This window comes from Typopeltis vanoorti, chromosome 1 (genome assembly GCF_054136105.1).
Source record: "Typopeltis vanoorti isolate ZY-2024b chromosome 1, IOZ_Tvanoo_1.0, whole genome shotgun sequence".
Taxonomy (NCBI): Eukaryota; Metazoa; Arthropoda; class Arachnida; order Uropygi; family Thelyphonidae; genus Typopeltis; species Typopeltis vanoorti.
In genome coordinates this window covers 137927014-137944052 of record NC_143549.1, presented here as the reverse complement: position 1 = coordinate 137944052, position 17039 = coordinate 137927014, and the positions used below count along the sequence as shown (strand labels likewise).

The 17039-nt window shown below is 36.8% G+C and overlaps 1 protein-coding gene across 3 annotated transcripts in view; it reads right to left on the bottom strand.

Annotated features, from left to right (window-relative positions):
• bchs (WD repeat and FYVE domain containing 3 bchs) overlaps positions 1-17039 on the bottom strand; it is a 1305514-nt gene that overhangs the window by 36204 nt on the left and 1252271 nt on the right. For all 3 annotated transcript variants that reach the window (XM_090399415.1, XM_090399420.1, XM_090399430.1), the window contains exon 67: positions 9659-9770. In XM_090399415.1, the coding sequence (XP_090255541.1) occupies positions 9659-9770 (112 nt within the window). The remainder of the gene's footprint in view (positions 1-9658; positions 9771-17039) is intronic.

Sequence of the window (17039 nt, the reverse complement as noted above, 5' to 3'; positions counted from 1 at the left end):
TAAACTGGAGAATTCTCAATTGGTTATTTCTGTTAATTTCTTTCTGTAATTTGTATCTTACAGTGAATGTAGTCAGAAATGGTGGTGAGAATTCTTAGTGTATAAGAATCAGGCAGATTGTTAAAGCAGATAAGAAATGGCAAAATTAAAATAATGAAGGATGTCTATTAAAACAGAATGCAGTACTCGTGCATAGATATGTCATCATTCCTCCATAAGTAGGAGGTTATCTGCTGTGTAAGCCAGCAAGAACAACTTCCTCTTGATGGTCCCTGAATAGACTAAACTGCCATAACTTAATATCAGGCTTAAACCTGGTAGAGTTTATTGTTTGTCCTCAATGCTGATGTTTGCTATGAGGATATTGATTTTTATCTTATCTGTGTGTAATCAGTGTAAGGGACAAGGCAGATGATGGCATATTAAGGTACAAGTTGACCTAGTTGCATTTATAATACACACATATTCACAAATATTTCAACCAGAAACTAATTATCATCAGTGCATCAGCATAATCACAAGGTGAAGCTACAACAAAGAATGTTAGCTGAGCCATGTGCCAGATGGGTAGTTGCAATAAATTAACAGGCCCACATTTAAATTAAGTGATTTGAAATAAAATTAAATTTAAAAAAATATATATTATTATTATGAGACCTCCAGGGAGTCAGAGACTCATCGAGGGAGGCCACATATTACACACACACCAGCTATCATACTTATTCTTGAATTCATTCACACTTCAATATAATATAATAAAAATATAATATAATTAATATAATATAAATATATATAGTAATGTTAATAACTATTAATTAAAACGAGAAGAACATTACTGCTTGCCATTTATGAGGACGAGACTCTCATAAATCTTTGCAATGGAGAGACAGGCATTCTGATTTAAATTTAGGCAGTGTAGAGAAGTGCTTTGGCACTCTCTTTATATAGCTGCTCAAACCTAAACCCGCACTGATTTAAAAGGCAAGTACTGAATTGTGGTCAGTGTCCACTCCGTGCTGAGCAAGGCCAGATTTTTCAGGTTTATTTTGTTAATATAAGATTGTGTTCTTGTAGTCTTTTTTCAATACAACATCCTGTTTGTCCAAAGCACAAGAAGAGGCACTCAAATTGAACTTGGTAAACACCTTGGGGGGGGGGGGGGGGGGGCTTTTGGATGGTAACCAAGAGGAGATTTTGTTGATAGGGAAAAAAGTAGGAACTAAGTTATATCTTTCCAAGATCTTAGCAAATGTTTCAGAGATGCCTGCAATATATGGGATAGGGACTCACCATACAGGTTCAGGGTTTTGGGCAATGAGCTTGTAAGAGCCTAAGATGTATTTAAGCTTCCTCAAGGTGAAACCATTCTGTAGTAAGATGCACTGGATGATGCTCCATTCTTGTTGTAGAGCTTGGGAATTGGAACACATAACATGTGCTCTGTGGAGCAAAGATTTGAAAATGACTATTTTTTTAGATGGATGAAGCGCTGAATCTTTCTGCATGTAGTGCCCTGTGAAGATACGTTTACGGTGAATAAAAGTGGCAAGTATTTCAGAAGGCAGTACAGAAAAGGAAGACATTCAGGAAGGCAATTGTCCATCCTTTTCTTTTTCCATAGTGAAGTTGATGCATGGATGTAGGTTGTTGATTTTGGTTATACAAAGGTAAGTAGAGATTCTTCTGAGTCTGGCCAGATGGTAAACACATCATTTGCATCTTGAACTCAAGAGGAAGGTTGGAGTCCTATTGAAGAGAATAAGGATTTTTCAAGATGCTCCAAGTAGAAATTAGCAAGTGCAGGTGACAAGGGGGCTTCCTATGCCAGTTCCTTCAATCTGTTTGTAGAATTGGTTCCTGCAGATGAAATAGCCTGAGTGCATGACAAAGTTGAACATTCAAATATGTGTGGAGGAAACTCATCTGATAACAGTTGGAGGGTGCCAATCAGAGGGACACTAGTAAGTAAGGATTGGATGTCAAAGCTAATCATGAGGTCTGTAGGCGAAGGGTTAAGATTTTTTTTTGTTAAAAAATCTGAATTCTTCATGGAGATTTGTGTGTATGGTCAGTGCTTAAAAGACAAGCTTAAAAATTGACCTAGCTGCATCATCTTCAGTCTTCAACCCCAACATGCCTTGAAATTGAAATCAGATGAACATTCACAGATGGATCCTCATTATTTGGTATAAGAAATTATGGATCTCAGAGTTGGATGTGGGTGGTATGCAAGATTTCTTTGTGCCTGTGGATAATTTAGTAGTGAAATAGTGTGGATAATACACATTTGAAAACATTAAGTTTTATGTAATTTAATGCAAACTACGGCCTGCTGCTCATCAGTACAGTTGCTAGATTCTAGGTGGATCTGGAAGATAAGAAGAAGACAGACCCCCTCCACCCAAACGAACTGTCTGTACAGACAATACTGGTGTTATCTCTGTATATTGGATACAGAAGACAAGGTAGAAATTTTCACCAAATGATATAAGGACAAGCTGCATGGAGGAATGTAGCCATGCCAAGGTGGCTGTGTTTTTGGCATTCATACACTGTTGTCTACAAGTAGTATCAAGGGCTTAGATTAATTCATTTGTACACCCTCATCAAAAGGGACGTATGCAGTCTGAAGACTTATGTGTGTGTGTCACACTCCAGGTTTCTCAATGTGAACAAAATATACTTCTCCACATTATATGGTCTAGTAAGGGCTTTATTTTAAATGTATATCATTATGACAGTTAATTAAAAGTAACACACGTATTAACCACAGTGAAAATTATTTAATTGTAAATATTTCATCCTAAGTACAGTAGTTTAAAACAATAATCGGAATGACATACAGTTAGGGCACATGATTACAATAGAATCTCATTAAACATGCATAACGTGTTACAGAAAAAAAAAAAATTATTTAACACAATTTTGTACGACAATTTCCCATACTTTAGGAATAGTAAGAACGTCGTTGCGGTTTAAGTTTGGTCTCTGTTGTAGGGCTTCAGAACTTTCTTTGTATAAACATTCATGTTTATATATAGATCTATGTAAAAGTTTAGACTTTTCCCAATGGATCCTATGGTTTGGATTTTCAATTCCATGTTGAGAGAGGCCAGATTTCTGCGGTTTAAAAAGACGAATGTGGTCTTGATGTTCCAAGATGCATTTCTGAACAGACCTAAGTCAACTGACAATTTGACTAATGTCTGAAGACCCAAGACAATTTGCATGAGCATGGAATCTCATACACGCCAGGCAACATCACAGGTGAGCGTTTGTCCTTAGGAGAAGGTAACAAGTTGTAAATTTGGTTGATAGGTTTGTAAGTAGTGGCAAAATTGTATTTCTTCATAATTTTAGAAAGACGTTCGGAGATGTCTTTGACGTAAGGTATAGGAATCCTATGGATTTCTTCCTGTCTAGTTTGATGTGTGGAGAAGTGACTGATGATTTTTTAGGTTGTTTTAGGATTATATCCATTTAAGATGGCTGTATTTTTGATTACTTCTAATTCCTGGTTTAAAGATTCTTCAGAGGAGCAGAATTTGTGTGCTCTGGAAACTAGTGACTTAATAATTCCAGATTTCTGAGATGGATGATGAGCAGAAGAATTGTGAATGTAGCGACCTGAGAATGTAGGCTTGCGAAAGACAGACGTAGCGATGGAACAGTCTTCTTTTCTTTGGATGTGTAAATCCAAAAAGGAGATACCTTGTGGAGATTCTTTTTCTAATGTAAAGTTGATGCGATGATGAAGAAGGTTAATTTTATCTAGAAACAGTTGTAATTCATGTTCGGGATGATCCCAGACTGCAAATACGTCGTCGACATATCTTAAGCAAATTTTTGGTTTGGATTCAAAAGTGAATATTTTTTCTTCAAGGTGTTCTAGAAACAAGTTTGTTAGGTTTGGTAATAAAGGAGATCCCATTGCTGTTCCTTCTTCTTGCTTGTAAATTTGACCTTTCCAGGTGAAGTAACCTGATGCAATAACAAACTTGAACAATTCAACTATATCAGAAGGAAATTTTTGAGTTAGTAATTCTATTGTTTCTTTATGGGGAATGTATGTGAAGAGGGAGACAATGTCGAAGCTGATTAACAAGTCAGTTTTTTTGATAGTTGAATGTCTTTAATTTTTGTGTGAAATTCAGTAGAATTTTTCACTGAAGAGACTGAGTGGCCTATGTGAGGGAAGAGAAGGTTAGATAAGAATCTTGATAACTTGTAAGTTGGACTGCTGATACAGTTTACGACGGGTCTAAGTGGAACATTAGTTTTGTGTAGCTTAGGTAAGCCATAAATTCTAGGAGGTCTTGCATAGTATGTCTTAACTTTTTTCATTTGTTTCTTCATCTAAGGAGGAAGTTTCATTAAGTAGCTTATTTAATTTTCTGAGTTGATATTTTGTAGGATCATAATCCAATTTGGCGTAAGTATTACGATCTTGAAGAAGTAAATTCATTTTTCGGTCATATGAGTTTGTATCAAGAACCACAGTGGTATTTCCTTTATCAGCTCTGGTAATGATTATGGTTTATTACGTTTTAAGGAAATAATAACTTTCAATTCTGATGGTGGGATATTTAATTCTGAAGGTTTGGCACTATAGATCACTTTAGCTACTTCAAATTGAAGTCTGTTGGCCTCAATACTGGAGAGATGGTTGATGTTTCTTTCTATATTATGTACGAAGTCTAAATATGGGAAACATTTTGGTGAAATTGCAAATTTATGGCCTCTTGCTAGAACATTTAATTCATCTTTTGTTAGTGGACAGTTAGATAAATTGACTACCCATTTTTCCATTGGTAATTTGTTAGTGATCTTTTTTGATCAATTTAATAGATTAAGGTATTTATTATGTAGAGGACTATTGCTTTTATCAAAAGCTTTTTTTTCCTGAATTCTTTGAGACAGTTATAATTAATTGTAGCAATTCTTGATTTAACGTATTTGACAAGTCTGTTTCTAGTTCTGTAATATTTAAATTGTTTGTTGCTAATTCATGCTTAGAAACTCGTAACTGATTGAGTAGTAAGGAATGACTTGCTTTTTGATAGATTTTATGGGCACCTGGAGATTTGATCGCTTCCTTCAGTTTTGCAAAAGTTGGAATGAGATTATTGCGTCTGCACTTTTTTAAAAAAGAGATTCTAGCCTGTAGCTTACCCTGTTTTAATTGGAGTTTTCCTAGTAAGATTATTACTTTGGTACAATTAATTGTAACTGTCACAAAGAATTCAGGAAAAAAAGCTTTTGATAAAAGCAATAGTGCTCTACATAATAAATACCTTAATCTATTAAATCGATCAAAAAAGATCACTAACAAATTACCAACGGAAAAATGGGTATTCAATTTATCTAACTGTCCACTAACAAAAGATGAATTAAATGTTCTAGCAAGAGGCCGTAAATTTGCGATTTCACCAAAATGTTTCCCACATTTAGACTTCATACATATATAGAAAGAAACGTCAACCATCTCTCCAGTATTGAAGCCAACAGACTTCGATTTGAAGTAGCTAAAATGATCTACAGTGCCAAACCTTCAGAATTAAATATCCCACCATCAGAATTGAAAGCAATTATTTCCTTAAAACGTAATAAAAACATAATCATTACCAGAGCTGATAAAGGAAATACCACTGTGGTTCTTGATACAAACTCATATGACCGAAAAATGAATTTACTTCTTCGAGATCGTAATACTTATGCCAAACTGGATTATGATCCTACAAGATGTCAACTCAGAAAATTAAATAAGCTACTTAATGAAACTTCCTCCTTAGATGAAGAAACAATCAAAAAACTTAAGACATACCATGCAAGACCGCCTAGAATTTATGGCTTACCTAAGCTACACAAAATTAATGTTCCACTTAGACCTGTATCAGCAGTCCAACTTACAAGTTATCAAGATTCTTATCTAACCTTCTCCATCCTCACATAGGCCACTCAGTCTCTTCAATGAAAAATTTTATTGAGTTTCACACAAAAATTAAAGACATTCAACTATCAAAAACTGACTTGTTAATCAGCTTCGACATTGTCTCCTTCTTCATAAACATTCCCCATAAAGAAACAATAGAATTACTAACTCAAAAATTTCCTTCTGATATAGTTGAATTGTTCAAGTTTGTTATTGCATTAGGTTACTTCACCTGGAAAGGTCAAATTTACAAGCAAGAAGAAGGAACAGCAATGGAATCTCCTTTATTACCAAACCTAGCAAACTTGTTTCTAACACACCTTGAAGAAAAAATATTCACTTTTCAACCCAAACCAAAAATTTGCTTAAGATATGTCGACGACGTATTTGCAGTCTGGGATCATCCTGAACATGAATTACAACTGTTTTTAGATAAAATTAACCTTCTTCATCAACTTTACGTTAGAAAAAGAATCTCCACAAGGTATCTCCTTTATGGATTTACACATCCAAAGAAAAGAAGACTGTTCCATCGCCACATCTGTCTTTCGCAAGCCTACATTCTCAGGTCGCTACATTCATAATTCTTCTGCTAATCATCCATCTCAGAAATCTGGAATTATTAAGTCACTAGTTTCCAGAGCACACAAATTCTGCTCCTCTGAAGAATCTTTAAACCAGGAATTAGAAGTAATCAAAAATACAGCCATCTTAAATGGATATAATCCTAAAACAACCTAAAAAATCATCAGTCACTTCTCCACACATCAAACTAGACAGGAAGAAATCCATAGGATTCCTATACCTTACGTCAAAGACATCTCCGAACGTCTTTCTAAAATTATGAAGAAATACAATTTTACCACTACTTACAAACCTATCAACCAGATTTACAACTTGTTACCTTCTCCTAAGGACAAACTATCACCTGTGATGTTGCCTGGCATTTATGAGATTCCATGCTCATGCAAATTGTCTTACTTTAGACAGACAGGTGAGTCTGTTCAGAAACGCATCTCGGAACATCAAGACCACATTCGTCTTTTTAAACCGCAGAAATCTGGCCTCTCTCAACATGGAATTGAAAATCCAAACCATAGGATCCATTGGGAAAAGTCTAAACTTTTACATAGATCTTTATATAAACATGAATGTTTATACAAAGAAAGTTCTGAAGTCCTACTACAGAGATCAAACTTAAACGCAACAACGTTCTTACTATTCCTAAAGTATGGGAAATTGTCATACAAAATTGTGTTAAATAATGTTTTTTTTTTTTTTTCTGTAACACGTTAAGCACGTTTAATGAGATTCTATTATAATCATGCGCCCAAACTGTATGTTATTCCTATTATTGTTTTAAACTACTGTACTGATGATGTCCTAAGATAATTAGGATGACATATTTACAATTAAATAATTTTCATTGTGGTTAACGTGTTTCTTTTAATTATGATTGTACCACAGGTTTCATTATTTAAAAAAAAAAAATTATGAAAGTTGTTAATGTCAAAGGGAGAGCAGTGGTTTATTTACTTCAATGTTATGATTAAAAAGAGGTGATGTTCAAAATGGGCAAGTTGCAGTTCATATGGACTGACTGTGCCACTAAAATCTACCATCTCTTTCAGAGACATACTTGAGACACAAATTACACTATCAGATAAGTGCTTGGCAATGAACACCTCCAAAAAAGTAAAGGATGCTCATTATTCTCTGCACTAGGAAAAATGATAAATTTAGTCTTTCTTCTAGGTTAGGATGAAGATTGTGCTTGCAAAATTGCAAACAAATGGTTTTTTGTGATGAGAATTTAAACCCATTTGCAAGCACCCAGAGAAACATAGTCAACAGCTTACTACAACTATCTTTCCATTACTCACATATTGCATGGAATGATAAAAGATAGTAAAGATATTCACATAGTGAGCATTGATTATACTATGACAGGAGGAAGATGTCTTAATAAATTTAGTTTAATTCTTTTGTTGTCAATCTTGCAAAGAACTTTGTGGGACTTCCTCCTCTTGGATAAATGGTTGGGAGAAAGTAGATCCCACTTAGACATGGAAGATTTTCTTAGAAAGTTTTTTGAAAAAAGAGGGAATTCACTTTAAGACCATAGTTCTTTTAGTATACTAAACCTCCATGCTGTCATGTTTTTTATTCCAAAGGGAAAAAAAAAAAAGACCGATAAATGCTTATTTTTTTATTTTTTTGATCCACGGATGATGGTGACAGATGTTTTATACCATCTTGTAATGAATACTGCCCGATCTAAAAGCAGTTGGATGGAATTTAAGCAAAGCAGCTTTCATTTCTTTTTTTTTAGTGAAAGGCCTATTGTATTCTTCAGTGCTGTTCAAAGATAACTGGATTTTTTTTTTTCTGCTTTGCTTTTATGGGCTTGTATATGGAGGCTAATGAATTCAAACCAATTGCCTTAGTATCCTGTCATGCAAAGCCTGGGTTATGGGAAGGGCTGCTACCCAGATTGGTTTCAACATTCTTTTACTGAGGTCTTATCAGTGGAAGCCAGACCATCTAGAAGCGATACTAAGTTTGAATTAATGCAGAAGATATATATTTTCCATATATCAGTAGTGAAAAGGTGCATCCTTATTATTGAACCCCTTAGCCTCTATATATAAGTATCCTAGTCATCAAGATGCTTCATCACAAACTTTGCTTGCTTCGACTTGGATAAAGGATTAAACAAGAATATAATTTCTTGGCAATTTTAATTTAAATTATAACAAAGTGAAAAAAAAAATTCTACCAACAACACACACACACAAAGTATTATGAATGAGATCCTGATAATGCTACAGAATTAATGCTAATGAAATGTGGCGAAATATATAGGTAGGTAAGTTACTGTCCGACCACACATTCGAGACCCTAGTCTGGCAACCTGCCAAGAAGAGTCAAAGCAAAATAGCTAACTTTAAAAACTACAATGTTCATAAAAGAAAAGTTAATTTTCCGATGTGTATTAATAAACAACTCATCCCACAAGACGGATTGATTACCCTATTATCAGAATGGATTCTCCTTTTTCTGACATGCGCAGAAGTGTTGAAGGGTTTCGTATCTGTGGGTGTACAGTCAGTGGCATAGCTAGAGCTGTTGCCGCCCGGGGCGGTCCCTGAGTTTGCTGCCCCTCTCAATACACACCAAAAATACTACAAAAAGTCAAATAAACATAGTGTTTTAATTTATTTCGTATAGAGAAATAAATTAAAACACTATGTTTATTTTTGAAGTAAAACGTTAATTTCAACATTCTAAAATGTTATTTTTCTTGCTTTTCTGTCAGCAAAATTGTCGATGACGATGGTGAAGTCTATTTCATAGTAATGTAGGTAATTCTTAATCAAATTTTATTTAGAAAAACTCCTTTCACAACTAGCAACACTTACAGCAATTGTGAGTATAATTTGCAGTAGTATTACAATATTTGTGAATGAGTTCTTGAGACTGTATTTTAGAACTAACTGCAAAAGTTCAAAAAAGTTTAAAGTGCCATCTGGGGCAGACCCCCCCCCCCCCCCCAGCTATGCCACTGCGTACAGTAGCAATAAACACAACCAAGCCTGGAAAAAGTATATCAGTTTGAATTTTGAGTTTTAGTTCATATAATCCTAAAAATAATTCTTAAACAATGTTCAAAAAATTTTCAGCAAACTAGTACTAATTCACTTTGTTATTTATTGATTAACTTACTTGGAAACTGCAATAGCAGTTACAGCTGCAGGTTCTGTATTGTCTTTTCTATCAAACGCTGTATGCATTGTCAATTTACTCCGGAATACCAATTGGCATTGCCACTTAAACCCTGTGGGGGCGAAAATAATTGAAGTTTATCACCAAATGTTTAAATTAATCACAGTATATTTGTTATCATTATTAATGGATTCATCACAGATCCTATTTGTCCATTATTATACTACCATACATTAAACTAATCACTTTTTATATTCACATGCTCCAACAATACATTCCACTCATCCACCATGTAAATTAGCTACTTCTGATTCCCTTGTTCACTACACCCAGGGACGTATATTTTGGGTGTGCTAGGTACATCCAAAATATATTTTGGGTGTACAGTGCACACCCATGGAATAGCAATATCACCGATATTATAATTTTGCATTTATTCCTGTTAACGACTTCCCTAATTGTTTCCTGGGTTTGCATGATTCCTAAAATTAAACACAATATACTAATGCTTCATGAAGGGAATGCTTTTTTGATGAGTAAACATTGCATCACATTTGCATTAATAGCTCAGGTATGTGGTGTCACAAATATGGGTACCTTTGAGCCTCTTGAACAGATGTACAGATGACGCAGTGGGTCAAATTATTAGCATTCCAGTGGTTTTAAACCACCCAGATTCAAACACATTCAAAGTAGAAAAAGAAATAATGCAAGGTTGTTCATCCTGACCAAATATATTTACTATCTTGAAGAAATATGCTAAACCATAGGCAAAAAACCTGGTTTAAAAATAAATGTGAATCCTGAATAAGTTTCGTTAAACTTGTGCTCCTGAATTTTATTGTAATTGCAAGTATCTGTTTTGTGCAAAGTAACCAGGTAACCAGTAAACAGAATACAGAGGGTACTAAGGAGCCAGTTACTTCTACACAACTCGTAGAAGTAACTGGCTATGGTTAAGTTATGAAGGGCTATGGTTAAGTACCCATAGTCCTTCATATCAGTTATTTTTCAATTAAAAAACAGCCATGTGAAAGCGCCCGCTATGCCTACCATGAGAGTAAAGATGGTGGCAACAAAGGCCAACAACAAAAGATTACTTTTAGTCCTGTCAGCGTAGCAGATAGCCAACAAACCGAAAGACAATACGAAGTGCCACAGTTGTGAAACCGAAGTTACCGAAAGGAAAAAAGGTATATCGTGCGATTTCTGTTGCAATTGGCTACATACTCCCTGTGCAAAAATAGATGAATCGGCACTCAAGCTTTTTATTGAACTGAACCAGCCTTTTTTCTGTTCGATGTGCCTTCCTTCTGTTAAACAGCTGCTGAACCTAGGAAAACGAGTTGAAAATCTCGAACAACACCTTAATAACACGATCGATACTTTGTCGTCCAAAATCTGAAAGTTGGAAACAAAGCTCAAGATACTTGATGACCAGCAGCCGATCACAAGTACATCTGTACCTGCTAATGAACTCCGTGATTTAATCGCATCAACAGTACACGCGTCGCTCGAGGTCGAAAACAGGCGACTCAACGCCGTTATTCTGAACTATCCAGAGGAAAACGGTAAATCTTTAAAAGAAATTAGCAAACTAGCAGGTGAATGCAACTTTGATCACAGGAATATCATCAACTGTCATCGCTTCGGTCCCATAAACAAAAGAAAGGACAGAACGAACTTTCCACATCTCGTGAAAGAGTGATCTGTGATACACCGACAAACACTTCCAAATTAATAACAGTGATAAATAGCAAGCTAAAGGACAGTTGCCCACAATTGAGTGTACGTGCTCGAACTGACTTAACCTTTGAACAAAGATGCCAACTCTGAAGACAGCTAGAAGAAAAATGCCAAAATGGAGACAATGGCTGGTGCATAGACTACAAATAAAACAAACTAGTGCAAAAACCAAGTGACGCCACTAGTAGCCACCGAGACCAGTATGCAGGCACTGCATAGGGAACATACAAGACCCTTGTGGTCAAAGCCATGCCGCACAGACCCTTGCATATCCACTCCACCAACATCCGTGGTCTCAACTTTAACCTTAATAGCATTCACTATCATCTACAGTCAACCAAACCCCACCTACTTTTCTTAACAGAAACTCAAATTTCACCTTCCCCGCACCATCCATCTCAACCATCCAAACTATTCACTATTTAACTCTTTCGACCCAAGGCTGGTGTGCGTGCATATATCTGCTCTGACATACCCTGCCAGAGAGCATCTAACCTAGAATCGCCCAAATTTGACCTTCTTTGGCTAAAAATATCCCTCCCCCACTCAGTAAAATTCATCTGCTGTCTCTATAGCTCTCCCAATACCACCAACCACTCCAAGCTCTTTAATTTCCTCTCCTCAAAAGTTGATTTCCTCTGGCTTTCCTCTTCCAACTGTATAGATCCTGCAGGCAGGGATGCTGAAATAATTGCCATCACCAATGACCTTACACAAATAGTTACCCCAAATACCCTAGATCTCTTCTTTACCAATGACCCTTCCAAATATACAGTGAATGTAGTGAGCCCCTGGGTAATTCTGACCACAACCTGGTGCTCATCTCCTGCCCCATGCAACAATGCTTACACAGTCACACCTGCACAAGAGTAGCCTGGCATTATATCAGTGCCAAATGGGACAGCCTCCGAGACCACTATGCTTCATTCCCATGGTTGGACTATTGTTTGCAGTCTTTCAATCCAAACATATGTACTGAACACATCACCAAAGTAATCCTCACTGGCATGATAATATACATTCCCCACACCACTCTGAACTGCCATCCCCTATCCAAACCCTGGTTCTCCAAAAGATGTGCCAAGGCTGTACTAATGAAAAACCAGGCATACCACAACTGGCTCAAATTAAGAACTCCATCTTCCTTCAGTGCCTATACTGAAGCCCAAAACAGATGCAAAAAAATCACAAGAAAACCATCAATGATTCCAAAACAGAATTAGAATGGGCAAAAAGCAGGAAACTTGCAGCCTGTCCTAGTGGCAGCCATGCCTTTTGGTCTCGTTCCAAAGCAATCGATCGCAACTTTTTCCCTACACTACTCCCAGATGGCTGAATTGCAACATCACCCACAGAAAAAGCTAATCTCCTGGCTTCACACTTTGCCTGCAATGTACACATAACTGACAATGGCAAATGTCCCCAGTCATTCCAATTGCCCAAAATACAATGCCTCCTGTATCCTTTTGCCAGAAAGAGATCATAAACCTGTTGTCAAAATTAGATACAAAAAAAGCCCCTGGCCCTGATGGCATTCCTCCAATTGTCCTGAAGGTCTGTGCAGCAGAACTGACTCCTATCCTATATCCTATGCCATCTGTACACACTATCATACTCCACTGATATATATCCCAAAGCCTGGAAATTGGATTATATTCTACCCATTCCCAAAAAGGGAGACAAATCCCTGCCATCTAACTATCTCACTCACCTCAATCCTATCTAAAGTGATGGAGAATACCATCAATTTTCAACTACTACTCTACCTGGAAGGTACCCAGCTATTAAGCAACAACCAGTACGGATTCTGCCGATGCCAATCAACAGGTGACCTGCTCTCATATATCACCCATCTCTGGACATATACCATGGAAAAATTTGGCGAATCCCAAGTAGTTGCACTCGATATCTCTAAAGCCTTTGACTGGGTCTGGCACAAAGGCTTACTAAGCAAACTTCCATCATTTGGACTGTCTCAGGACTTCTGCAGATGGATTACTAGCTTCCTGTCCTGAGGCACACTATGTGTAATGGTAGATGGCTCCCTATCCTCCCACTATCCAATTAATGCTGGGGTCCCACAAGGTTCAGTTGTCTCGCTGACCCTCTTCTTTCTATACATCAATGACCTACTTCAGTTGCCCTCCAACCCAATACACAGTTTCACAGATAACAGCACATTGCACTCCTCCCTTTCATTTGATAAACCTTACCCTACACAACTCACTTCAACCTATAGAACATCAACTATAACTTCCCTTAATGCAGACCTCCAAAACATCCTCCGATGGGACTCAGATAACCTCGTCAACTTCAACGCTAGTAAAACCCAGCTCTGTCTTATTTCCCACAAAAAAAAGAACCATTTTCCCCCAGTATTACTTTTGATAACATTCAAATCCCCAAACAAGATGAAATTTCTCTTCTCAGAATTACCATGACATCAGGCCTCTCCTGGCATAAACACATCCCAACCATTGCATCCTCAGCTTCCAAAAAACTAGGCTTTCTCTTTTGCTCAAGACATTACTTCACTTCAAAACAGCTGTTAACCTTATACAATGCCCAGCTATCGAATACTGTTCTCACATTTGGAGTGGGGCTCCTAATAGCTCCCTCAAAATGCTTGCCTCAATACAGAGGAGAGAAATTAGACTGATAAATGATCCATCTCTTACTGACTCACTCCCCCCACTTTCACATAGATGTTTAATCTCTGCAATTTGTATATTCTACACATATTTTCATGGAAAATGCTCATCTGTACATCAATAATTCCCCCACTCTGTACTAAACCCATTGGAACATGTACAGCCACCTCCCAACATCCCTTCACAGTACACCTTGAAACCCAGAGAACAAGTTTCTTTTCCTCCTCCTTCATACCTGCTACTGCTATACTGTGGAAGAGTCTTTCCTCCTGAGGTATTTCCCAAGGAATACAATATACAGGCTTTCAAATCGAATGTTAACAAGTTCCTCCTTTCCCATCCCACTACCCATATATGGTACTAAAATACTATAGGTTGATCAGCCAACCTCTCATATATAATGGGCCCAACATAAAAAAAAAAAAAAAACACTAAATATTCAAATGATATTATTATTCTTGCAGAATGTAGAGCACAGTTGGAGAATTTAATAAATTTTTTAAAAAGAATAATGCAAAATTTATGGAATTAAAATTCATTTAAGCATAACAAAAATAATGTTAAATAGAAAAATCTTCTTTGAGTGCCATTTCCTATTGGAGGTCAGCGACACCATGGCAAATTTTGAGTGATCCTCAGCCACTCTAAACAGTCCCTCAGAGCTCATGCCAGTCCATCTGATGTCTGCCAGCCAAGATTTTCTTTGTCCTCTTCTATTTATCTTCCCTTTTATAATTAATTGAAGTATATTTTTATTATGAAGAAGGTGACCAAGATATGTAGATTTTCTTTTTTTTATGGTATCTAAAAGTTTGTGTGATTTCCCCACTTGTTCCAGTACTTCTTGATCGGGCATTTTTGCTGTCCATGGGTTTTTAAGTTTCATCTATATAACCACATCTCAAAGGCTTCAAGTGTTTTTTTATTTATTTATTTTTTTAAAATCGATGTTGTCTTTAAGGTCGAAGTTTCTGTACTGTACAGAGCACAGACCATACATAGCATTTAACCTTGAGTACTCTAAGCTCTAAATTTGAACTGTGGTTGTACAGTGTTGATTCCATCAGGAGAAAATTTTTTCTTGCCATTTCAATTCTAACTTTTATTTCCATTTCTGGATTACATTCTTCATTTAACCAGCATCTGATATTTAAATTTTGTCACTCTTTCTATTAGTTCCCCCCCCCCCCCACGCTAGCTACACCTCTGTGTGTGTGAGAGAGAGAGATAGCAGACTTATAACTATGTGTCTTTGGACTACATGGAGGTTTGATAATGATAATAATAATAACAGATTAGTGAGTTGGCTAGGTCTGATAGGTATCAGCAAGTTATGCAGGTGAGCAGTATCCTCAAAGAGAAAGGTCACTAGATGGGTGTTATAAAGATTGTCTTAGGATCATTATTGTTGAACTTATATGACTATAATATTGAGATGATTTTAAAGGATAGATGCAGTTATTTGTAAAGGATGCAGAGTTGGCAGAGAAAGCTATGAGGAGTGAAACAGAATGCTGTGGCTCAACAGAGGGCTGTGACTGTTTGCAAGTACAGATGAATGGAATGCCTATTCAGTGTCAAGAAGTGGAGGGTTTGAAATCTGAAGAGAAAATTTGGGATAGCTATTGAATTTGTAAGATATCTTGAAGGAGGTGGAAGAGATAAAGGACTGAGAGTGGACAATGACATGAAATTAAAGGACTATACTTCTGGAAGTGCTAGGACAATGCAACTGATTACAGAAATGCTGAGGAGGACACTGATGTGTAGAAATACACTGCAGTTTTAACTGCAAGGTCTTGATTAGGCTATATTCAAACTACTTTGTGCATTGGTCACCTGAGTTTTATAAAGATGAAGAAATACTGGAAAGGGTTTGATCATGTGACTAAGGTAGTGTTAGGTCTCTGGCATCGGGTATGAAGATAGATTGAAGGAACATCATTTGCAGAGCCTCATGGAGAGGAAGACAAGAGGTAATATGAAAGTGATCTCTAAGTTGGAGAGGTGGGATCATATGTCATAAATGTAGAGATTTTTCACAGACCAGAAGCCATCAGAACAAGAGGCCACTCTTAGTCAATACATTCCACTCCCAGAACACACTGTGAAGAAAATCTACTGTAAGGTTTTTTTAAAATTCAGTAAACAAAGATGGGATTCAGAGTATACAACTGGTGAGAAAATATTAGAGGGACGGAGGAAATATGAGATCTAAGTTTGGTTGGTTTGGTGCATTATTGTGCAAGGACAGCTGTGGACATACTGCACAGTAAGTGATCATAGCAGTATACAAGTTAACCTTTATGCAGATGCACGTAAACGTCACTTACGTAGCATATATGCAAAATACTTGGTCACATATAGACCACCATGTGTTCTAGGCAACTATTTAAGAATACTGCTGGTCAGTAATCATCAGTAATGTTGATAACAATGGGAAAAACAGAGGATCTTTTGTAGTTTTCAATAAAGGGCTAATTGCAGGTACCTGTCTCATTGGAGCCATGATTTTGATAACAGAGAGCTGACTGGTTTCTCAGAACGCGAGATATCCCAGGTGTTTAGTCAGTGGAAAAATAACCACATTGCTTGTCTAAGAGGCATAACTGTGGTCCTGAGACAGTCTGTCAGGAATGAGATTGCCATCTTCTGAGAAGGCTTGTATGGACAAACAGAACTTCCTGTGTCTTAGCAATTAACCAAAGTATTAATGAAGACTGGGAAAAGTCATGTGGTCCAACAAGTCACGGTACACCTTGCTATCTACTGACAGTAGGAAGAGAGTTTGACTGGAGCCCATGAAGCAATGAACTCAGCTTGCCTTGTAAACACAACTCAAGGGTCTGGAGGTGGTATCATGGTGTGGGGCATGTTCTGTTGGTATGGAACAAGTCTCCTGATATTGCTGGAAGGTCGGATGTTCTCCAAAGAATATCTGAACATTGTTGCTAATCAAGTTCATCATACCATGTATTCCAGCA